The sequence below is a fragment of the Sinocyclocheilus grahami genome, unplaced genomic scaffold (genome assembly GCF_001515645.1).
Source record: "Sinocyclocheilus grahami isolate Dianchi unplaced genomic scaffold, SAMN03320097.WGS_v1.1 scaffold369.1, whole genome shotgun sequence".
NCBI lineage: Eukaryota > Metazoa > Chordata > Actinopteri > Cypriniformes > Cyprinidae > Sinocyclocheilus > Sinocyclocheilus grahami.
Window position 1 is genome coordinate 760229 of NW_015505548.1, and position 26327 is coordinate 786555.

A 26327-nucleotide genomic window follows, 5' to 3' on the forward strand; every position below is an offset into this window, starting at 1 on the left:
GTATCATAGTACTGAGACTGCTCTCATTAGAGTTACAAATGACCTGCTCTTATCATCTGATCGTGGTTGTATCTCTCTATTAGTGCTATTGGATCTTAGCGATGCGTTCGTCACTATTGACCACAACATTCTTTTGAATAGACTAGAAAACTTCATTGGCATTAATGGAAGTGCATTAGCATGGTTCAAATCGTACTTGTATGACCGCCATCAATTCGTAGCAGTGAATGAAGAGGTATCATATAGATCACAAGTGCAGTATGGAGTACCTCAAGGCTCAGTACTAGGGCCGTTACTCTTCACGCTTTACATGTTACCCTTGGGAGATATCATCAGGAAACACGGTGTTAGCTTTCACTGTTATGCTGATGATACTCAGCTCTATATTTCTTCGCGGCCCGGCGAAACATACCAATTTGAAAACTTGCGGAATGCATAGTCGATATAAAAAAACTGGATGACGGGTAATTTCTTACTGCTAAATTCTGAAAAAACAGAGGTGTTAATTATAGGACCTAAAAACTCTGTGTGTAATAACCTAGAACACTGTCTAAGACTTGATGGCTGCTCTGTCAATTCCTCGTCATCAGTTAGGAACCTTGGTGTGCTATATGATAGCAATCTTTCCTTAGAAAGCCATGTTTCTAGCATTTGAAAAACTGCATTTTTCCATCTAAAAAATATATCTAAATTACGACCTATGCTCTGTAGGGTATCAGACCAAATCAGACAATTTAAGATTTGATCAAGAACATAATTGAAACACGAGGAGCCGAATTCCACAGAGGCCCAAGATACAGGATGTTTGTAAATCAGATCCTGGCGCCACAAGCCTGAACCAACTAGCAGCGTTGAGTAGCTCACAGCGTTTAAACAAAATAACACTTATTGACAATTCCAAGGAGATTGTCAATTTTGGGGGCAAGTAATCAAGATTAAAGGGTCAGAGATGCACAGCATGACCATCACATGTAAACCAGTGACGATCACGAGCTCTTTGGATTGACTTCCCCCACCTAGGAGACAAAGAACAGACTGAGATTCCTTACAGACCTTTTAAACTCTGGTCTTCACAGAACATGTCCTCATCCACAGAATGGCACAGAAACTGCCTTTCCATGCACCTAAATGACACTAAAAGGACTTGTGAGCAACTAATCATTTTTATGCATAACTCCATATCATGTATGTAACCCACACATTAGACTATCACGTTTTAATCATTTATTGTGTATGTATTTTGAATAACTATTCAATAGTTTCTAGGATTATATTCATGTTGGGTATGTATGAGTGTGAAAATTCTTGCTTGAAACGTTTCTTCCAATCAAATCTTTGTCAAATGTATCATATTCTTGTTATAGAAGTCATGTCCAAAATTATACTCTGATGAGTGGGAAAACTCGGACCATATGACTGATGAGATAACATTTGATTTATGAATTGGGAGGAGGAATATAGCAACACCCAGAGCTAAAACAGTGTCTAATTGGTCAAAACACCATTTGGGATGTGTCCAAGAGCCCAGTTTAAATACTCAGGACACCATCAGATCATTGCTTTTTTTAGTCATGTCAATTCATCGTTTTTAGCATGCTTTTTGCGTCTAGCTTTTAGTTTTTCGCTTTTAGCCATTTCAAGTCATCACTTTTAGCCAAGCGGCTTTTTAGTCATAGCTTTGAGATATGCTTTTTAGTCATGCTTTTTTAGCTTTTTGAGCGTGCTCTGGCTTACACGCCAGCTCCTCCAAAACCATGAGGAGAAACGCCACCTAGTCTCGTCAAACTTTACTTCTATTTCTTTACTTTGGTTTCTTTTATTTTCTGTTGAGAGTTTTGTGTTCTGAGTTAAGTTGCCTAACGCCGTGTCTCCGAATCCGACCTTGAGTGCCGTCTAAAACTTCAACCAGCTCACAACTCCGCGTCGTCAGCCAACGCCCAACCACTGGCTTCCCAAGGCTGAACTTCCAACCAATCAGCAATCTCGGGGAAACCCCCTTTTCTGCAAGGACCACAACAAAGGGAATCCCCCTACACAGGCAACGCAAATACCTCCAGATTCTAGCTGAACTGGTGCATTTAATATATAAATTTAACCTCATTGAGGAACTCAATTTGAGGGTTAATTAAGTGATTGATGGTTGTTCATGCAATTGCACATATTGCTGTAAACTTGGGATTTCACATTTTCATTCTCTTAAACTCATTCTTTCCTCACTTTCTCTCTTCCTGCAACTTATGTGAATGTGTGAGTGTGTGTGTTTATGTGTTAGACTAGTTTATATGTCTTAGATTTATCTAATAAAGCCTTATTTATATTGAAAAGAGAAGTATCTTGTGTTTTGTGCTTACAAGTTAATGTCTTAAACTGCCGATCTTGTTACTGTGCTAATTAATAGTGTTACCAGTGGTGGGCCGTCAGGGCCAGCAAAGCCTTCTCTGCTGGCCTAAACACTATCAGATTCACTGATTTAGTTTTAATATATTTTTCCATGAATGTGTATTAAAATATTTCCAATAGTCTATTCTCTTCAGTTCATAGCTAGTTCACTGTAAATAATTGTATTAAAACTTAGTAAAACTTTTATTTCTTTTTCTCAGGTTTAGATTTTCAGTGCATTTTGAAAAAATATTTGCCTACTATATTTAGTAAATCTAAAAACCGCACTCCTAATGACTGCGAAAAACAACCACACACCTCCTCAGCACCGGCTCTGTGAAAGACTCGTGAAGATGAAAAACCACTAGAGTATGGTAAGTTAATTTTCAGTTTTGACTCTTTTATCGCTTGATGCGTTGTATACTGATGTTATTTGCGCAATATAAAGCCAGGTTTAAGTTTCCGTAAGAATATCTCAGTTTCCCGAGTGGAGCTGTATTAACCGGTCTTTGTAATGGCATTAATTCTCGCTACATAAGATACCTGTCTGTTATGTGGTGCCCTGTTATACCGCATTATTGTGTAATATTCATGGTTTCTATAGCCGTGGCATCATTATGATGGTATGAAGAGATGGATTAATTCATGTAGGACGCCACTGAAGGCCAAGGTGTAAAATGCACGGGCCGCCACTGGTTTTCACTATATTTTGGATATAAATATCCATTGCAGAGTTGATGTTATACGGCCCGTTCAATGAATCGCTGGCCGTCTCAGTGAGCAGCCGTAAAACAGTGATTCTGTTAAATGATTCCCTTTGAGTTTCCCTTACAGCTCTCAATGTCAAATGCAGAAATGTTAATCCATGCGTTTATGACCTCAAGGTTAGATTATCGTAATGCTTTATTGAATGGTTGTTCTGCATGCTTAATAAACAAACTCCAGCTGGTCCAAAATGCAGCAGCTAGAGTTCTTACTAGAACCAGGAAGTATGACCATATTAGCCCGGTTCTGTCAACACTGCACTGGCTACCTATTAAACATCGTATAGATTTGAAAATCTTGCTTGTTACTTATAAAGCCCTGAATGGTTTAGCACCTCAGTATTTGAACGAGCTCTTGTTACATTATAGTCCTCCACATACGCTGCGTTCTCAAAACTCTAGCAATTTGATAATACCTAGAATATCAAAATCAACTATGGGCGGAAGATCCTTTTCCTATTTAATGCCCAAACTCTGGAATAACCTACCTAACATTGTTCGGGAGGCAGACACACTCTGTCAGTTTAAATCTAGATTAAAGACCCATCTCTTTAACCTGGCTTACACATAACACACTAACACATTTCTAATATTCAAATCCGTTAAAGGATTTTTAGGCTGCATTAATTAGGTCAACCGGAACCGGGAACACTTTCCATAAACTTTCCACTGTCTGGTGCAGTCTTAACAACCTGGAGCTGAACACCCTCAAAACAGTGGAGATGATCGTGGACTTCAAGAGGAACCCCCCTGCACTCCCCCCACTCACCATCATGGACAGCACTGTGGCTGCAATGGAGTCATTTAGATTCCTGGGCACTACCATCTCTCAGGACCTGAAGTGGGACACTCACATTGACTCCACTGTTAAAAAGGCCCAGCAGAGGTTGTACTTCCTTCGTCAGCTAAGGAAATTCAACCTGCCACAGGAGCTGCTGAAGCAGTTCTACTCAGCCGTCATCGAGTCTGTTTTGTGCACTTCAATAACTGTCTGGTTTGGTTCAGCTACAAAATCAGACATCAGAAGACTACAGAGAACGGTTCGGACTGCTGAAAGGATTATTGGTGCCCCCCTGCCTACCCTCCAAGAACTGTATACATCCAGAGTGAGGAAAAGGGCTCAGAAAATCACTCTGGATCCATCACATCCAAGCCATCTCCTTTTTGAACTTTTGCCATCTGGTCGGCGTTACAGAGCACCGAATACCAGGACAGCCAGGCACAAGAACAGTTTATTTCCCCAGGCAATCTACCTAATGAACAGTTAATGTTCTCCCATTGTGCAATTAAAGTATGTGCAATAACCTTATACTTATTTATCCCCTTAAAATTCTAGTAAATCCATACAACTTTATTTTATTTTATTTTATTCTATTCCTATTCAATCTATAACACACCTGTACATACAATTTATTATTTTTTGTGGTTTATATTTATGCATGTGTATTTAATTCCCATCTTATTTTTATTATCTGTGTGTTGTTGTTGTCTCAGTGTACTGGAAGCTTGTGACACTATAACAAATTCCTTGTATGTGCAAACATACTTGGCAATAAAGCTCTTTCTGATTGTGATTCTGATTCTGATTACCTGCAGAAATCAATGAATTTACAGTTTTTTTAAATTGCTACCAGATGGTGGATCAGCACCTAGAGAGGACCTCTACAGCCTTGAAAGTCAGCAGAGACCAGGAAAACTAGATGAGCCGCAGATACAGATCCCCAGTAAAGATCTAGTCTCAGACAGCCACCAGGACAAGACTACATGAGCCAGTTGAGTCCTCTGCACAATGTGACTTTGCTGCAGCCTGGAATTGAACTGCTGGTTTCATCTGGCCAGAGGAGAACTGGCCCCCCGACTGAGCCTGGTTTCTCCCAAGGTTTTTTCTCCATTCTGTCACCGAAGGAGTTTTGGTTCCTTGCTGCTGTCGCCTGTAACGAATCAGCTCATGGGAAATATGAATAATTAACCATAACTAGTTATAATTAATTATGAATATTTTAGATCCACTGTAGATATTTAGCTGACCTGTCAGGGTCAACTGTCTTGTCAATTCTAAGAACGTTAATTTCCTGGTTAAGGGAAATAACTTTCTTACTGTACAATTCACACACACACACACAGTTTGTATAGGAAAGGGTTAAAAGCTTAACGCAGTTAAGAGAAGAGAAATAAGAATATGAAGCTATAGAACCATTTGCATATTCAGCAGATCTGCCCGAGGGAACATCCGATTCTTAGTTCAAACACACCTTGGTAAAAAGGTGCAACTGATACCTAATATATCAATGATAGCAACGTGATACTTCCGGTTTCCTTTTCTCTTTTAATTCTAGGTTGAGGACACTTCGTATATGCATCCTACAGAGGATGCGACCTCCAGAGGATCCTGGATGATGACATCACTGAATTCAATGATGAACTGCCTTTAACACTATTTTCCAAATTAATGCTGTACAGTTGCTTTGACACAATCTGTATTGTTAAAAGCGCTATATAAATAAAGGTGACTTGACTTGACTAAGAGTTCAGAGCCCAACTAATAGAAACACCAATTGGCATTATTGTGATTTCAAATGAAACAAACATTAGATTTAAAACCCCTGTTAATTCTCAATAAGAACTTCTTTAGACCCCTAACAGAAATAAAGTCAATCTGATTAGTAATAAGTGAAGCTGGAAATGCTGTTTGTGGAGTTGTTTAATCCTCCTCTGCTGAGATCTTCAGAGATTTAATGTCTTTTATCTTCAGCTGAATTTATCACAGTTGAAGGCTGTGGCTGCAGTCAGTTGTTGTTGTTGTTGTTGTGTTTCTGTTTGTCTCTTTTTTTCTTTTCTCTTCTTTTCTTCAGTGATTTTGCTTGTTAACAAGCTTAGACAAGCTGAGAGGACTCTATAAATAATATATGAAGATTTTGTGGCTCAGATAAGATCCAGTGTGGTTTATTTCTTTGCTATTGGCTGACATGTGGCATTGCTATGGCCTGCTTTTGGCCCAGATCTGGCAAACAGGAGCAGTCCGCCCAAGTGCCATCATTCCACTCTTACACCAATTGTGTACTCTGTACCAAATTTTTGGGATCTTTAACAGACAACAAAAGACATTTGCTCTTGATGGGTTTTTGAGATAGCTAAATGTTTTAGCTATGCTACAGTCATACAGGAGTGACTCCACTCCACTTACATACAGTACTTTCCCACTAGAGCTATGTAAGTGCCAAGTAAACACAGTTTGATTGAGGACATGCATGTGGGAATATGCTGATGAATTTGCTGATAGCAGAAGCATTTCCAGCTGTGTCAGCTTTTCTATCTCAAACAGTGAGCACGACTGTTTTCTGTGCTGTGAAGTATAATGCTGCGAAGCAAGAGGGCAAGGCTACTCTGTTTTGGGTTATTAAGCTGTCAGTCAGGGCAATCGTTTCATTAGAAACCAACAAACCAAAACAGAAGGGGGAAAAAACTTGCACTTAGAAAAACAGCTCTTTTACTTCTCTTTCAGTAGTTTAAATTTGCATATGGAGTTATAGACTTTGGAATAACTAGGTCTTTGAGCTTTACCATATAGAACAAATACAAAACCTCAGAGCAGGAATAACCAAACAAAAGATAATAGTAAAAATAAAAATGAGCCATTTCACCACAAACTTTTTCACCCTTAACACGAAAAATACACATCACAAAATTTGAACTCGCACCAGGGGCCCATTCTTCATTCGTGAATTATTCAGATATCTGGATTTTACTGTTGACATGACCAAGGACATTCTTCAAAGCTCATCCTGGAGTTGCTATCATAACAACAGGTTCATAAATTCAAACCTGCTCGGGAGCAGGCTTATTTCATGTAAACAAGATTAGATTGCATCTTTTTAAGCAGAGGGGATACTGAAAGTCTGACCCTGCCACTGCTACTTTCTTACAAGAGCACCCTATTGAACCAGGTAAAATAATAATTAAAAATAAAAACAGCAATAATAATAATTATAAAATAAATGTGAAAAAAATACAATTGTTGTGTAGTCTGTAATATTGCAGAATCGAATGCAGAATCAAGCACAATCTACACTTGTTTGTCTTTTCAACCTGTTTGCGAAAAAACAAAACAAACAAAAAACATTTACATTATGGATTTAGCAGATGCTTATCCAATGGGATGTATAAAATGTAACAAGTAATTAGATGAAGAGTTAACAAATATCATAATACATAATGCTAGGTTTATTAGACAAATAGATGTGGCTGCATTTAAAAATGTATAGTATATAAACAGTGCTACTGATTACATACTAAATCAGTAGCAGTGTTCAAGCTATTGTATTTAACACAATCCTGTATTTTCAGCAAAGCAGAATTATAAGTATTTATTTGCTGGTGTCACCATTGCCATTCGCATGGTTTTCAAGTATCAACATATCTGCCCTTTACAATGAACACAAGGATGCACAGTAATCTCAGACAACTTAATCCAAATATTTTAATCAAATCCACAAATTTGTTTGAAGAACCAAATTAGTCAGATATCAATAATCACAAGAAGATCTGGCACAGGTCAGATCATATAAGATGTATTAACAGAGGTAGAAAGAATGGACACCAGGGGCCTCATTTATAAAATGTTGTGTAGAAACCATCCTACATTTGATCTTACGATCATTTCTTAAATGTGCGTATGTGTGATTCCGAGAACGAATGACTGCACAAAAAAAATCACAAATGGTCTTGAAATTGTGTACAACTTAATGGTTTCAGATATTCACCGCCTAATTAATGTCATTAACATCTAACAAAGCACCAGTCAACATCCAAATCCTTTATTTGACACCGGAGAGCAACAATGATTGCTTATATTTCCAAATACCTGCAGTACTCCGACTATGCCACATGGAAAAATGTGTACATCTGCTTAGACCCTGACATGTCACTAAGCACTTTTTCACAGCAAGGACAGTTTTTATAAATTTTAACGTTTGTTTGAATTTTTTTGCATACGTACACTCTAAGATCAAATCTGTGCATAGCCTATATAGACTGTAGAGATATACACTAAAGGTTACCCAATGAAAAAAAAACAAATAAATAAAATGCCATTTCAAATAATACATTCAACTGTGAAAAGGCAGAAAAAAACAGGTAAAATCCTGCATCTCAAATCACCAATATACATTTAAAAAGGAAAGAAAATAATTGTAGTGATGTTTTTAACACATTACTCTTGTAAGAGTTCTTGTACACAATTAGCCGATTTAAATATCTGTGGAACCTCAGAGTCCAGTTTGCAGATAACTTTATAAATGGCCTTCTTCCACGATGGATCCACATCTCTACTGGCCACTATAGCACTGAAGAACTCATGCAATGTTATCTGAGCTACCTCCAGGAAACTTTCAGGGACCTGCAGAAACGCATAAGAAGAGAAAGTTAAATATACCGGGAAATTAGAAGTGTTAACTTTTAGTTCATCACAGGACCTCTAGATCCGCCACATGATCATCAGAGTACTCCTTATAACACTGCCTTTTGCATTTGAAGTAGGTCAATTAAAGTATACAGGCCTATTGCATTTGAGTTTAACTTTTTTTGTGTTGTGTATCAGAGTATAAGTAGTAAACCCACCACAATTCTTAAAAACATTCATATTAATGGAAAACTGTATGTAAACAAGTGTGAAGAGGTTTGTCAGGTGAACTTAATTCAATTAAGTCATTACACTGTTTATTGTCAGTTAATCACATTACTGGTGCACATGTAAATGTGTATTAGCTTTAAAGTCATTTATGAGTCTTTCTTCCACACTATTAGATTTGTGGACTTTGTGGAAGGTAGTCTCTTCAAAAAAGCCACAAAAAAAACCACTTAAAACTCTCGCCAGTATATTGACTTTGTTCGCAAACAATATCCACCAGTGTTGATTGAAATCACAGAGGTAGAAATTATTTTGAAAAATTGATTAAAATGGCACTTTATGATGCACTTTATGTATCCTAAATACACAATTTTCACAATGATCACCCTTCTCATACATCACGATGTTGGGTTCCACCATTCAAGCATTGGCAGCTACAGTGTCTTGTTACACTAAGCTCTCTGACCAGCTTCATCAGCTACGAAGTACCCTTAAGCCCTGTCCTTTAGATCAGTGGGTCCCAACTACATTGGCGGAGCCCCCACAACAACTGTTATTTTTATATAATCTCCATAATCAAACACACCTGATTAAGGAAATTAGCTCATTAGTAGAGACTCCAAGACCTGAAATGAGTGTGTCAGACAAAGGATACATGCAAAATGTGCAGTGTTGTAGGGGCTCCAGAAACGTGGTTGGGAACCACTGCTTCAGGTGTCCCTTCAGCTTTCTGTCTTAGTGTTCATTCTCTAGCCATCTGCCTTGACCTCCAAGGAATCCAATATGACTTGCGTCACTACCCTGCTCCCTTTTAGGGCCTGTGACTGGGGAATGATGGTATGGGATTCCAGATAGCGTTCTGTACCACATTTAATAATTTTTCCATTGCAAAGAAAAATGGCTTTCTTTGCCCCTGGATTGACTACTAGGGGCTAAATGACATAACTGTTAAAACAGGTGTCCTTTACTGCAGCAGTTCTCAACTCTAGTCCACAGTACTGCTCATTTTGTATGTTTGTAAGTTACACACCTGATTTTAATCATCAGCTCCTTAGCAGAGATCTACATGAACTGATCTTTACATATTTTGAAGTTGGAACTGCACATGTACCTTCTTTGTGTACACAGGTGGTTTTTAACACATCTGTGTGTCATTCTGAGTATGCCCTTTGGGCTGACAAATGCCCTGGCAGTCTTCCAGGACTTGGGGAACAACGTGCTGAGGGATATGGTCAATCACTTTGTTTTTGTTTACCTGGATGATACACTGATCTCCTCTTCATTTCTCCAGGAATACACCCAGTATGTATGCTGAGTTTACTAGAGGTTGCTGGAGAACCAGCTATTTGTCAAGGCACACCACAGAGTTCCACTTAGTTATCCATAAAATAACATTATATTTCTCCAGAATCATTGTTAATGTATACAATGACTTCACCCTAGCATGGAGGATTGTGTACTGTGCCATTTTCAGTTTTTATTTTGTCCTTCTGTGACTTAAATAAAGTGTGTGATTTATATAGAGGAATATAGTAATATTGATCACACATTTTCTTTGTGTTTGTGCTGTTTTCCATCAATATCAAACGCATGATTGCCACTCTGTTGATCCTTGAAGTGAATTTTTGCAAGTATGCTGATTGGATTCACTGTCCACTTCTGGTATGTGATACCTGTGAGCAGTCCTAGCCATGGTGATGCATGGCACTTCATGTCCGTAGTGCAACCGGCTTAATATTTATGTACTGGTCTTTTTTTTTTTCATTTACCTAAATAAACACAACAAAAAATTTTAGACAGAATTTTAGAACTTTATGATGATAAAAATATTGATGCTCTTTGAGTCAAAGTTCAAGTCAAGTCAAGTCTGCTTTATTGTCAATTCTTCCACATGTACAGCACATACACACAGAGAATTGAAATTGCATTACTCTCAGACCCTTGGTGCATACAGATAACATTAACAGTAGAACATAAATACAGATATACAGATTAAATATTAAATACAACTATACAAATAAGGTAAAATTTAAAAAAATATATACAAGGCACATGGCAGATAGAGTGCAAACCAGTGAAGTAGACAACAGTGCAGATATAATGATTTGTAGTGTCAGGAGAGATCCTCTGTGATGTGCACACCCAGCAACTTGGTGCTGCTCACCCTCTCCACAGTCACACCACTGACGGACAGAGGAGCATGCTGAGTGCGCACTCTCCTGAAGTCAACAACAATCTCCTTTGTCTTCTCCATATTTAGAGAGAGATTGTTGTCACTGCACCACCCGGCCAGGCGGCTCACCTCGCTCCTATAGTTTGTCTCATCTCTGTTGCTAATGAGACCCACTACAGTCGTGTCATCCGCAAACTTAATGAAGAGGGTCAACAGAGTGAAGAGGAGGGGGCTCAGCACACATCCTTGGGGGGCCCCAGTGTTCAGTGTGATGGTGCTGGATGTGTTGCTACCGACCCGAACTGCCTGAGGTCTTCCAGTCAGAAAGTCCAACAGCCAGTTGCACAGCGAAGTGTTGAGCCCCAGCTGGACCAGTTTGTGAATGAGCTGTTGAGGGATGATTGTGTTGAATGCTGAACTGAAGTCTATGAACAGCATTCTGACGTATGAGTCTTTTTTGTCCAGGTGTGTGAGTGCTGAGTGGAGGGTAGTGGCGATGGCGTCATCGGTCGAGCGTTTGGACCGATATGAAAACTGGAAGGGGTCCAAGGAGGGGGGAGGGCAGACTTGATGTGGTGCATGACTAGCCGTTCAAAGCACTTCATGAGGATGGGGGTAAGTGCAACTGGACGTAGTCATTGAAGCAGGATGGAGACGACTTCTTCGTGACTGGAATGATGGTGGTAGCTTTGAAGCATGTGGGGACAACAGCCTGGTTTAGCGAGATGTTGAAAATGTCTGTGAAGACATCAATGAGTTCCACTGCACAGTCTCTCAGTACACGCCCAGGAATGTTGTCAGGACCCGGAGCTTTGCGTGCGTTGATCCTGCGTCCCTTACAGTCCTCTGAGTTTAGCGTAGTAGTCGGATGTAGTCCAGTTTATTGTCCAAAGAGCGTATGTTAGCCAGTACGATGGTGGGGATAGCTGGCTTGTGTGGGTTAGCCGCTAGCCTAGCCCGGATACCTCCGCGCTTACCCCTCTTCTGCTTCCTCTCACGCCGCTTGTGGCGCCTCCGCTGTGGGCGAGATGCAGTAGTGGGGGTCGGTGATGGTGTGGGCCTCCGGAGCAGACCGAGATCCCGCAGCTCTTTGGCGTGCGCAGAGTTTAACTCTAAAAATGTGGTTCTGCCGACATCGAGCAGAAACTCACGACTGTATGCACGCTTAGAGACAGATAGACACGACGAATACGTACAAAAACACTGCGACTCACAAGACAAAAAACACGAAAACACCTTTCTGTCGGGAGAGAGAAGTGTGAGTGTGAACACGCCGCCATCTTGAGGGTATTCCCCTTAAGTTTACATTAAAGGTTTCTCAATGAAAGTAATTGGTTATCGGCTGTGTCGGTAAACAGACACTATAGGGAACTTTTGGCTTCCGTGTAGTGATGTATATTTCTCTTAGATATGCCACAGAATTGCATGCCTTGGGAGTGTGAACTGATTGTACCTGTAAGCGTACCTTAACCAACAATGCCTCTGCTAATAGTGAAGCTGTAAGTTTAAATGCTTTTGTGGCTGGCTTCATTCAAGTGTTGACATTTTACACACTACAGAATTTTACATATTAGTCAATATATACGTATTTTCTTTAAATATGTTAGTCAAATACAGTACATAGTATTTTAATGTCAAAAATAAATAAATAAATAAATACCCAGCAGCTTTCTGAACGCTCAAAACCAACCAGTGAGACAGATTTTCAACATTGCATTATAGCTTCTTCAAAACTTCCTCTTTTACATTCCGCAGGGAAAAAACAGCATACAAGTTTGGAATGCCAGAGTGTGGGCCAATAATGTCAGAATTTTCATTTTTGGGTGAACTGTTCCTTTAAGAATAGTTGACAAATCTCTGGAGTTGACCTTGTTTAAAAGTACAGAGGACAGTCTTCTTCTGGGAACATATTTTTATTTGATCTGCGCTCACCAAACACACATTGACCATGAGAGATAGAGATAGCGATATACTTGAAGAATCCATGAACTGCGCACACACACAGGTTTGTTTTTATGGTTTATGGGGACTCTCCATAGGTGTAATGGTTTTTTACTGTACAAACCGTATTTTCTATTGCCCTACACCAACCCTACCCATCGCAGGAAACTTTCTGAATTTTTAGATTTTCAAAAAAACTCATTCTGAATTATTTATAAGCCTTTTGAATTACGGGGACACTGAAAATGTCCTCATAAATCCCGTTCTCGTTGTAATACCTATGTCATACCCATGTTATTATACAAATTTGTGTCCTCATAAACCACATAAACACGCACACACACACACACACACACACACACACACAAAAACTGCTCTGCTCTGCTCTGTTTAATCCATAACCAGCCAACATGGGAATGTAGTCCAGAACACTTCCCATGTCAGCTGGGAATTGCAACGGTATAATGCAATGTTCAGTTACACTGTCTTTCTGTTTGTCTAGTTGATTTGAGGGCTCACAGATGGCCTCTCTGAAAGCAAGGCTTCAACTGAGCAGCCTTGATGCAGGTTAAGTAAACACATTGAACTCTGGCCTTGAGTCGAGCCTTGCGTTTCACTTTCACACAGTGCCATGATGCCATGTTTATCAGGGAGTGTGTGATAAAATTGTCCCATATTACACATTTAAATAGTAGCACTACTCACATTTAAAAAAAAATGTCTGCCTGTTATGTTATTTATATTGCTGGGAAGTGATTAGGTTTAGGTGCAGGTTTAAAAATATCTATGTAATAGTATAATGTAACTATACTAATTTAATATATATCATATGATCTTATAATAAATTATTTTGCATTTAAACAGATGCATAATATGAATCTGTGGCAGACACCTCTGAAATGAGATCACCAGAAAGTTTTTTTTGGTAGTGTATATACATTTCTTACTAACAAATTTGAAATGTCGTCACTGTTTAGTGTTAGTAATGATAAATAACTATGCACTGTATGCATAATCCGCTTTTTGAACAAAAAAAGAAAAAAAAATGTTTACCACTATTCTGACTATATCGCCCGGCTGTGGCAGTCCAATCACACATAAATATACACTCCATCACACAAAAGTATTGAGCATTTTTGCTTTTGGAGTGATGTTGATCTCAAAAAGAGCTTTTGTCCAAAATGGTCATTTAAGTTACTCTGAAGAACATGAACAACATTATCAGCAATTGGATCAGAAAGAAAGAGAGAAACATGGCAAGTAGTTGTGAATTGACAGTGTTCTCAAAGATAGAATAGTTGGAGAACATGAGAAAAGTAGAAAGAGAAGTAAAAAAAAACAAACATTAATACATTGAAACAGAGTCATAAGATCATTATCAGTCCTCTATTAAATGTGTTTACGGCCCTCATACAGTATATCTCTAACACTGACTGAGAAAAATTAAGACCCTAGGGGATCTTTGGACAAGACTAAACTCAATCATACATCTGAAACTGTAGCGTGTTGTTTTTCACTGCACCACTGAGACCTTGACTGCTCAAGGTCGGAGGTGTGGATATCCAAAAACTGTGTTTCACCCTCAGGTAAAAGTGTAGAACAATTAAAAGAACACACTGATATCACTTTAGAAATCTGAATCCTGAATTCAGCACAATTTCTCACTGAAAATGGAACATAAATACACTGAAAAAGGACAGTCAACATACTTGACTCAAACCCTCCAATAACTGCTAGAGCTACTGAATGTTTTTCCACATCGGACATATGACAAAACCTTAATATCACTTTCAGACCCAACTACCAGGCTAATTTCTTTTATCCTTATGGTCGTATTCTGACCCTGACAGACACAATCTAGCTGAACCTCACAATTCACTTTGCACAGGTCATATTTCACCCCAAAGCCAAAAGTAAGAAATTATATGTTGCATACAATTAGGTTTAATTTTCGAATGTTAGTTGTGAGCATTATTTTTGAAAAAAAAACAAACAAAAAAAACTTTGGGGCATTGCAACACAGCTGTAAAACAGTAATTGTAGTACATGTGACGTGTCTTTTTATTTTTTTGGATGTTAAAATATGTTCACTTATCTCAGTCTGCTGTAATATGCAGAGTCAAAGTTAAAATTTTCACGACACTATAGAATGCATAGCATCAACTTGTGTCCAAAATGGATAATTTGCACGTCAGGTTATGTGCTCCAATTTGTGAAAAGCCCACTTTGTTTCATTGGAATAATTTCCTACACCATTTCAAAGCTGGTATTAAGGGGACCTTTTTTTTTGCATTTGTATTGATTCATATAAGTGTGTTTAGGCACCTGGCTTGATTGCATTCAGGCTTTATAAGTCATCACTCCTGGGTGGAGTTCCTACAGAGTGCTGCAGCCGTGATGTCCAAACCCAGAAGACTAATTTGCAACTGGTGCCCTCAAGATTTTCCTGTGGGTTTTTATAAAGGAGTTTTCCAATTCATGAGTAAAATAAGGTTAGTGGTTAACATAACTTGTTGATACTTTGACATTCTGTTCTAGAACATAAACTGATGTTCTTATGTAGTGATGTACAAACATTTTTTTTAAATAAACATAACTGCTTCAAAATTCACATTTTCAGTATGAGTGTGTGTAATTCCCATTATAGACAAAAAAATAAATAAAAATTCAAAACACGGTCAAGTTATGTTTACAACATACCTTCATTTACTTAATTGAACCCATTATAAAAACCCTTGAGACAATCTTGAGGGAACTATCAGTGAATTAGTCTACTGGGTTTTGACGAAACAGCTGCAGCACTCTATGGCATGCAAAGCAGCATCTAATTCCTTCATTCAAGGAACCAAGCAGGGTCAGAATTTTACTTTTCCATTTAGGGACAATATTTGCAACCTGGAATTGATTTTAATTGCCTTTTTTTTTTTTACATTGGTATGGGACATTTAAGTTCACAAGTAGCACAATTTCTCATTTCAGTGGACTCAAAAACACACACTTACACATGTTTCAAGGCGGTTGATTTGTGTGTGAAATTTGCATGGCTTGGCACACTTTTCCTAAGCAAAGTTTTAATCTGCCATTACATCTCTTAGACACCTACTGAAAAAATCCTTAACATGCAAAACATGTTCGCTTCCGTGTCTTCACACAGATGAAGCATGTGACAGAGCTAACAGTAGATTTGTACACTCATCTCTGAACTATTTGCAAATTCCTCATTTATTTATGTAAATAACAATGTTGCTGCAGTTCCCAGAATGTCTTGTGTCTCTGTATGTGTGTGTAAAAGAATGCCCATTTCTTCGATTCAGTCAAATTAGGAAAGAGCAGCCACAGTTAAGAAAAATAGATCACCGATATCATTTAATCTCTTGTATCATTTATATGACATATTTCATGTGTCTACTCTAGCTTCATATTTGGTTTCTTTGGAAACAACTTTCCTGTCAAATTCGCCAAAGACCAAATTATCAAATTACTAAATTAAGTAATGCTATGCACATTCATTTTAAGTGAAACATCCGAGACAAAGTTGATACTTGACTCATAACTGAGAGTTTGCTCGAGAGACTTTTGAGAAATTTTCCCCAGAGCGTAGATTAAGTCTCAAGGGCCGTGGAGGCAAACAAATGCATGAGAGATGGAGAGATTCTGTTGCAGTGAGAAGGAGAGGGTAGATTTCTATCACACGACTCTAGCACATTTGTGCCACAGAAACACTCAGCAGTGGCAGGTCACCTTCCCCTATAAACACACTCAAACAAACCCTGCCGCAGCACTTCTCTCCCACTCTTCTGCTGCAAAATGACATCTTCTACCACCCTCTTTAAAGTGAAGACAGCGGAAACTTTCCATTGTTGTTTTAATAAGATAATTTATGTTTTCACTATGAGTCCAAGAGCTCAGGTTTGTATTGAATAATTTCTTATGAAGACTTTTGTTAAGTTATAATTATTTTGCCTTTATTAGATGAACATCTGTTAGTTACCCAGTTGAAGGGTAGTGTCCATATATTCTTAAATATTGTCTTCATGTGTGAGCTGTGTGAAAACAGATACATAGTGTTTTATATAGTTTTTTTTATAAAAACTTAAACCATATTGACCATTTCATTATACAATACGCATTGTGATACAATACCATCATTTAACATACAGTATAGTGTTGCATTACAGTATTATAAATGAACTACAACACAAACTGCAGCAAATGTGCAGAAGAGTGTGAAAATGGCCACTCAAACAAACTTTATAACATTTTAAAGCAGTGTTTTGAAAACGCTACAGAGCCACAATGGTTATACTCTCCAGGAAGTCATTTTACCAACAGTTGTCTCTGTGTGTGTGTGTGTGTGTGTGTGTGTGTGTGTGTGTTATGAAGACTTTTGTTAAGTTATAATTATTTTGCCTTTATTAGATGAACATCTGTTAGTTACCCAGTTGAAGGGTAGTGTCCATATATTCTTAAATATTGTCTTCATGTGTGAGCTGTGTGAAAACAGATACATAGTGTTTTATATAGTTTTTTTTATAAAAACTTAAACCATATTGACCATTTCATTATACAATACGCATTGTGATACAATACCATCATTTAACATACAGTATAGTGTTGCATTACAGTATTATAAATGAACTACAACACAAACTGCAGCAAATGTGCAGAAGAGTGTGAAAATGGCCACTCAAACAAACAGTGCATTTTAAAGCAGTGTTTTGAAAACGCTACAGAGCCACAATGGTTATACTCTCCAGGAAGTCATTTTACCAACAGTTGTCTCTGTGTGTGTGTGTGTGTGTGTGTGTGTGTGTGTAAGTGAGCACATACCTCAAAATCATTTGCCTTATTGTAGTGCATGTTGAGCACTTTGTAGAGCTCTGATTCATGGCTCACAATGATATCATCTACTGCTGCCACACCGTCATTTATAGCCTGCCTGGCAAACTTCTCCATCTGGATGTAGTAGAACTCTCTAAAGTTACTGAACCACTTTATCAGCTGAGATGTGATGCACCTGTTAAACTAAAAGAACGTTAAACAAAGAGTGTTAAATAATGATTAGTTAGGTCTTAAAATAATCTCTATCAGTCTGCACTCACCTTCACATCACAGAAGTACATCTTGAGCATGCTAGAGCTTGGGTACCTGGTGTAGAAGAACATCAGTTTGGCCTTCTTCAGGTGATTTGGGGACAATCCCTCCTGGATTTAACACTAGCAGTAAAGGAAAATAAGCCCAATGCTAAGATTTGCTTGACATTATCATCTCATCACTCAAGGTGTCGGCTCGTCACGTTCAATAAAACATGAAAAACACCACACCAACATATTTTACATCAGAAACTCATTTTACAGGCAAAGCGGGCAACGTCTTTCCCTATGCCCTGATCCCAAACCTCCAGATGTCAAAGAGATAAAGATAGTATTTGCATATCACCTTCAAATGTGTTTGTAACCTTCATTTTTAGCAAGGATGGAACACAAATATAGCGGTAAAGGTTTTGGGAAGCTCTTTTGGGTATGGCAAGCTAGAAATGTTTTCCACAGGTGGAATGTTGGACCAACATTCTTAAAAAAAGGACTCAGGATAAGGCAAAAAAACAAAAAAAAAACATAGTTGGGAACATTTTTGTGTATTCTGTAATGAAATTATAAACAAATAAACAAACAAAACTACATAGCGTAGCTGATGTTATTAAGTAAATGATAAATCTACCAAGGTCTGCTATGTCAGACCTTTGAAGGGGAAACAAACAGTTTGGCTAACTGTCTGATCTTTCTGACAACGCAGCACATTTTCCTCCATACTTTCAGCATTCATCAATAATCTATTTAAGATAAGCACATTGGAAGTTCACTGTGTGTGACACGCCTGCTATTGTCCTGCATTGACCTCTGCCAGACAACAAAATGGCTGATTGGGCAAATTTTCCAGACAAAGAGGACTGTGCTGCCTCCTTTAAGGCCTCTCTGAGCTCTGACATCCACGCAAAACCTTACAAAAAAACTCAACCATTGCCAATATAAAATCGGACAGACAGGGGAGCATATCTCAGTGTTTCCCCTGCCATTCTTTTAGGGGGGCGGCCCGCCCCCGCCCCCCTTGAAGGTCAAGTTAATTTTATTTTATTATATTTTCTCTATAGCGCCAGATCACAACAGAAGTCATTTAAAGTTACCTTTCTTATAGAATATGTCTATACCTTGTTCTTTCATTAAGCAAACTAAATAGCCTTATGTTATTTATCTTATTTACACGACGGCATGTCATTTCAGTCTACTTTATGGTCGCGCTCTCTGTATCAAGCACAGCGGAGTTCCGCCGGATGCGCGCGCTCACACGCACACAAGTAAGCCCACTCCCACTAGTATTTGTAAATATTAAGCCGCAAAACGATTCATATTTAAATATGAATTCTGCGTGTCTCTGTGTTAATGAATGGCGCAGACGCGCGGTTTTGTGTAGTACTCGTACTGAAACGCTCGTGACGCTTCCGGTGATATTAACCTCTGCCTCTCACTAATGAGGACATAAATACATGAACAACATCTCCAGAACTGCTCTGAGAGTCACTTCATGAGCATTTGACCGTTTCATTTCAGTAAAACTATCATCATGTCATACACACACAGAAATGTAATGGTATTCACGGCAACCCGTCAAAATAAAAGTTCGGTTTAACTTGAGGGCATTGGCTGTTATTCACATATTACTATTGTTCAGTACAATGTACGTAACAGACTGCTACTACTACTACTAAAAGTATCAAAACCTTATTTTTAAGGAATAAGCATTCAGTATTTCTTCAATGTTTTAATTGTAATATTAAATGACCTTTATTTTCATTACTTAAAAGATAGATTAAATTAATGTTTTATGCCTTAAAACAAAATGTAAATACACAACACAGAATTTCTGAGCAAAAAAATCATAAGGCTATTGTAAGAATAAATGAAACTTGTTTTATGCTTTCAAATTAGACATGCTAAAACAGAATTTGGTTACAATAAAACATAAGGTTGGACAAATAAAACATTTCATAGGGCCCTAAACGTAATATTTGTTAAACTTTTAATAGTTTGATGTTAAATTGTTTAAGTTTCATTATTTTAATTAATTATACATGCTTTTTGATTAATAAAATGTAATTTAACCATTAAAAAGGAGTCCAGAAAAAAAAAAAAAAAGGAATCTACCCCCCCCAAGCCGTAAACCTAGGGGAAACACTGTATCTCCTTAAAATGCCAACAGCAAGTGAATCCAAATTGTTCAGGTTTATCTGACTAAGAACTTAATATAACCATAGACCCAGTCCACCTAATCCACCACGTAGTCCACTATGTTTAAAGGTCACCGTTTGAGCATGCAAAATTATTTTGTACAAGCTTTAGGCCTCTGTTTTTAACAAATAATGAGATATAAAAAAAGAAAAATGGTTGAATGCTTGATTCTGATTGGTTGAAAGACTCCACAGCTATCAAGAAAATAATAATTATGTAGCCAGTTTAACAAAGACCATTCTTTAGTTAAAAACCTTGCGACTGCAAGAACTAACTTTTAACTCTGTACAACTGATATTAGCAGAGTTACTGGTTGCTGGTGCATGGGTACCTTTTCAGAACTCCTCTTAGCATAATATTATCTGTGAAATCTACATCCTCCCTATACAAGTTTAAAATTAAAGCCTTATCTTTTCACCCTTACATTAAAGTAATCAATCCATTCACCATTTTTAACAACATTTTAAATCATTTTATGTATTATTATAATTTTTTTCAGCACAGTCGTCAACTTTTGTTGTGTAAATAATTGAATGAAAAATTTATGAATTATGATTTTATGCTGACGTCAAGACCTAGAAATGATGGGAAACTGAAATTCTGGGGTGAACTAGAAGGGGGAAACAAATATAACTATGGTGAAACATTTAAATGAGAGAAGCATGCGAAAAAGTGATTTGTAAAATCTTAAGCACCAAAAAAAAAAGCTTTCACTACTATGAAAAGGATATTGTACTGCCTGAGTATGGAGAGATGTCTGACATGTCTTGGAGGTCCCCACATTCAGATCTGATGAGTGACAGCCCGTCAGCAGTGCTTCCTGGGAGAACTGGTGAGCAAGAACGGATCAGATGCTGGCTAGAAGCCATTTTTGTTCGTAAGCTCGTGGTCTCCCTTGACAGATCCATTGAGCCAGGAGAGTCTTTACTAGAGTATCCTGTTGATGAGGCACCAAGTGTGCTCTGAAATGAGTAACCCGCAAGAGGAAGTGAAAATGGGTGACGGAATGATGGGGAGATGAAGCCTGTGTTTTCAGAAAGAGAAGAAGGGTGTAAGGAGGGATGAGGGTGGCCAATCTGAGCTCCAGGATCTGAGGACTGGTGGTGTTCGGATGCAGACTTTCGTACCACCAATGGTAGTGCCTCCGTCTGATCATTGGCACAAGGAAGAGGGACCCCAACAAATGAGTCAAGTGGGCTGGGAAAGATAACATTACCAAAGCACTGCAGTCTCTGATTAGCAGTGTGGAAGTCTGGGTTGTTCCTGTTAAAAACAAAGTGGTCCTCGAGTGATGGGAATACTTGTAACAATGGCCGGGGAGGTTTCGAAAAAACATTCATGTCTACATAAATGTCTACCACTTGAGACATTGCGGAGTTTAGCTCCTGCTTAAGGGTTTCTGCCAGATGCTTGCCTACTTCATGCAGAGACATCAAACCTTTGCTCCTCAAAGACCCTTCATGTTTGGCCATCTTCCCATCCAGCAATGCTTGTTCACGGAGAAGGGCCTTCGCCTCATCCAGAAAGCATCCCGGACCCAAGTCTGCCATCTCATTATCAGATCGATCAGCCACAGAATTTTGAATGAGATGTTCATTCATGCTATCATCACCTAACATCCCATCAGATCGTACACTGTCTTCTGAGAGATTCCCTCCATCTGCTTCAGAATCTGTGCTGTCATAGATCTGGAAGAACTTTTCTTGAAGCTGTCTCAGCTGTTTCTGCATGTCTTCCAGCTGTAGTTTCAACTGCCTGCGTTCTTCAACCTTCTGCTCTTTATGTGTGGAAACCAGCTGCTGGAAGCTATGCTGCTGCTGCTGAGGTAATTTTTGTTTCCTCTTGTTCTCACGATTGCTTTCTCGTGGGCTGAAGGACTGCACAGTAATCTCGGTTTCTCCCTCTAACTCCCTCTCACAATCCTTTTCAACCGAGGTTGCCATCACATTTGGTAAGTGGTTCATTCCACGAATGATGTTCTCGACACGAGCACGCTTGGCCTGAAGGTACTCTTCATTTAGCCGCTCAGAGTCCAAATGGTTCAGTGAGATTTTTCCAAGTGGTGAGAGATACGCTTCAGCGCTCTCCTGGGATGAGTTGCTGCAAGTGTCCTTCTGTAGTGGTTCAGGTTCTGCATTCCTGGGGATCACAGACTCCCTGCTTCCTGTTCCTCTCGTTGCCTTATTGCTCTTTAGTAGCTTTGTGATGATAGTGGCACTAGAAAAGTGTATTATGTTATCCTCATATGAGCTGCCACTTTTGAGCAGTTTACGGAGAACGTCTGATTTGGCCTCACCGAGCTGAGCCTCTTGGCACTCAAGCACATCCTGTTTCTTACTGTGATGGGAGTTCATGGCATCAATAATGACAGTAGATTTGGCTGCACGCAACAGTGATGACAGCAGAAGCTGTTTGTGTTGATGAGGCAGATGAGATAACGATTCTCTTCACTCCAATGTCTACTCGTCTTCTTTTGGTCTGTCGATTTAGATGGAACTCTGTATCATGGTCTGGCATTTCTGGTGCTTCTACTGACCCATTTCCCACAAACCTGAACTTTCACACCTCTATCACAGTCACCTACAGTTTCAGAAAACCAGAACAAGTGAGAAAAACATGAAATAATCTCAAATCTTTTGAATTGGAATCTTAAATACCATAATCTTACTAAATGTATTTTTCTAATAAAATGACCAAGTATGATAAAATCTAAAACAAATATTTACAAAAAAAAAATACTACAGTTTATTATATTTAATATGACTACTATTAAATAGTAGTTAGGTCTTATATAAACAAATATTTACAAAAAAATATAGTTTATTATATTTAATATTATTACTATTAAATAGTAGTTAGGTCCTATATCATTATTATTGTTCTGAAGCAAAGGGAGAGATTTGAATGCAGACATTCAACAATCAATCATTCAAAATTATTTAATTGATTGAAATTGTCATAAATTTAAATTATGAACATTATTTTACTAATGATTAGGAGTTAGCAGTACATATTTTACCTTCATCTTTTTTTCCTGTATTGTTTTTTTCTGTTTTGTGTTTTGTTTACCCAAAAAATGGGGTAAAAAAAAAAAAGTTAGTTCACTTTGGACACATTTACCTGTAAAGATCCTCAATAACACAAGCTTGAAAGCGTGTGCTTGTGATATCATTTTTTTTTATGTTTGTAAATGTCTTTAAAAATATCAAAGAAAAGTGCAACACTGCAAACTAAGACTTGACTTTATTAAAAAAAAAATCTAGTTTAAAACTCATTGCCAAGTTCTTACAAACGTTCTCTTTGTATTCATATTTTTCATATTTTTTAATAAATGACTACACTAAATGAAAATTGCCATGTGGTGTGACCAGCCATTAAAAGTAATATTAGGCATTGAATATGTGCGAGTGAGAATCTAGAATTTATTTATTTATTTACTCGCTTACTTACTTACAAATAACATTAATAATTTATGAATCTGTGATATCATTTGCTTTTGTATTTTTTTTTCTGCATGCTGGTTGGACCACTGGACTTTTGGTCACACCAATACAAATTTGATTTTGTGGACAAAAGATTTGCAAATATTAATAAGCTATCTAAAAAAAAAAACTACTATGCCACACTAAGGTTTTGCTTTTAAGAATCACCTTATTTTAATAACCAGTACAGATGTTTCACCCTGGCATTTTTTTAACTTAAAAATACTCATAATTGAAGAGGTGAATTCAACTAATATTATATGTGAACTGCTTGGTAATTATGTTACGTTTCAAATCTCATATATATCAGCATCCAGCTCGATCGAAATCATATAAATAAAGAAAACGACAATCATGTAAAAGTCTAAAAGAAACATAAATAACGCAAGGCGGAAATCTATGAAGCGATGGAAGACGGTGCGTTTTCAAATGACAGTGCTCAACAATAAAAGACAAGTGAACGTCAGTAGCCTACATTGCAACTCCCTCACCGATAAATTTATCATTCACTGTCGTACAGGACAAGAGGTCACTTACCGCACAAATGACTGCAGGTCATGTGGTTTGTAAGATGATAGATAGTATAATACGAAATAAAATCTCCCACTTGGACGAGACGGTGTGGATAAAACAGAAAGCGAGTGACGGGCGGTAATGATGGGACAGTAGCAGTCCAGCGCTCTGCACGCGCTCCTCCAGCTGTAAGAAGCACTTTAAGTCTCCAATGAAGGAAGCCAGTGTGATGTAACGCGGTACCCACCAATAAGAGCAACTTGATGACCACACTACGAACCAAGCGTGTATTCAAATTAATGCGCGTATTTTTCCTTCATTTGACAAACCTCACCCTAGTTCAGTCGGCTTTGGTCGAAAAAATAATTTTTAAAAAAATTTTTGGATTCTGTTTCACAAAAGTTTAATGCTAGAATAACCAGACCACAACTGCAAAAATAAGCTAGAATAGTTTATAAAGTAATAGCCACAACTATGGTGGGCAGGGGTGGCGCCAGAGAATTTTGAATGCAGGTGCTGAGGGAGCGCTAGATCTTTGACAGGGGGAGCTGGGAAATTACTAATAATAGCCTAGTAATTATGAACCGAATAGGCTGTTATTTTATTTTTTTAATATATGAATAATAAAATAAATATAAGGAAAACTTGCCCACTCGATTTGATTAAGTTACATGATTATTTGACTCATCACAATTTAATTATTTTTCACTGAATGACATTACGCAGATCAGTCAATTCCCAAAGATTTTTTGCATAAGCCTAGACATTCAGTGAACAAGAATTTCACACCAAGTGTTTATGCGGAGTGTGGAAGCTAAAATATTAGAAGGCTTATGACATGGAGGCACCCGTGCGTGATCTCTCGCATTTTTTTTCCTGCGGAAAGAGCTTAAAATACTCTGTTATTTTTGGTCATACAGATAAGACTCATAACAGGCTACATCATTCGCTTTTATTTGTGTAGACAGTACACTCACAATAACACGTTATGCTTTGTAAAATAGAGAAAATAAACAGGATGCGTTTTCTGCCGTCCCAGTCTCCGTGAACTGACGCGTCATAAGAATCGGCTACTTGCCCAAAGAAATAAATCTATAAAAAGATTGACATGTTTACTATTAAACAAACCAATTCAAATAATAAAAAGTCTCTGATAATGTAGTCCGTATGAAAAGGTATTGAAGAACAGTATCGCGTTCATAATCGAAGGCGACTCATCTGTGAATTAGTGATGGGAAGTTCGGATCATTTTACCGACTCGGACCTTTGAGTCTCGTTCAGCAAAATGAACGAATCTTTTTTCGAGTCATTTCGTTAATTTTAGCAAAATACAATTAGAATGTTACGTGTTACTTCCCTAACACGTCTACTAACGCAAACGTTGATCACACTACAAACAATACAAAACTGCAATAAGAAACAGAAAAGATTAATTCATTGTTTACCTGGGTCTTCAGTCTATGATTAGCTCACCTCACCTCTTATCTGACAAGTCTTCGGGTTTTCCGAGTCGTTCGTTCATCACGTGACAGCCCCATAAACTTAACCAATGCAGTTTGAGCCGGAAAGAGAATTGATTAGTTCATCTCTCAAGTCTTCGGGTTTTTCGAGTCACTTGTTCATCACGTGACAGCCCCATACGCTTTAAAGGGGTCATATGATGCGATTTAAAGCTTTCTTTTCTCTTTGGAGTGTTACAAGCTGATTGTGCATAGATAAGATCCCTGAAGTTGCAAAGACTAACGTCTCAAAACCAAAGAGATATTCTTTGTCAAAGTTAAGACTCTGCCACGCCCCCCTAAAACGGCTCGTTCTAACACGCCCCCACATATCTACCTCACTATGTGGAAATATTTGCATAATGCGCCCAAATGTGCACGCAAAGAAAGAAGGCTTGGTTTCAGTAACCGCAGTTAGTGTTGAAGCAGCCATGTCAGGGAGACGCTGTGTGTTTCTAGGTGAAAGCAAAAGCACTTTATTTGGCCTTCCGAAAGTAGATGCATGTAGGAATCTTTAAGATTACTTACAACAGAACAGCAATGCATTTTATGGACGACCGTTTCGTGAACCTAGGAGAGGAGGTAATTCTGACTTTGCTATGACAATCTGGCGCTTCTGAATCAGCTACTGTTTTGTAATTAGTTTAATCAGATTAGTCACATCACA

At 38.1% G+C, this 26327-nt stretch overlaps 1 protein-coding gene and 1 long non-coding RNA gene across 2 annotated transcripts; one reads left to right on the forward strand and one right to left on the reverse strand.

The window, feature by feature from the left end:
* The first annotated feature begins 6915 nt into the window (after positions 1–6915).
* Positions 6916–9087, forward strand: LOC107549341 (uncharacterized). Its single transcript, XR_001604550.1, has 3 exons — positions 6916–7087; positions 8586–8587; positions 9074–9087. It is a non-coding gene; the product is annotated as an uncharacterized lncRNA (long non-coding RNA).
* LOC107549340 (prospero homeobox protein 1-like) lies at positions 8353–22683 on the reverse strand. Its single transcript, XM_016230388.1, has 5 exons — positions 22606–22683; positions 20899–22574; positions 17986–18094; positions 17714–17908; positions 8353–8538 (listed from the first exon to the last, which is right to left on the reverse strand). The coding sequence occupies exons 1-5, from the start codon at positions 22681–22683 to the stop codon at positions 8353–8355; spliced, it is 2244 nt and encodes a 747-aa protein (XP_016085874.1).
* Positions 22684–26327: the final 3644 nt, after the last annotated feature.

Excerpts from the sequence above, each read along its gene's own strand:
- LOC107549340 (XM_016230388.1), bottom strand. The coding sequence starts at position 22,683 with ATGCCAGACCATGATACAGAGTTCCATCTAAATCGACAGACCAAAAGA. Across the intron at positions 18,095-20,898 it reads TCTCCATACTCAGGCAGTAC|AATCCAGGAGGGATTGTCCC; the intron begins AATATCCTTTTC and ends CTGCTAGTGTTA. Across the intron at positions 17,909-17,985 it reads TGTACTTCTGTGATGTGAAG|TTTAACAGGTGCATCACATC; the intron begins GTGAGTGCAGAC and ends ACGTTCTTTTAG.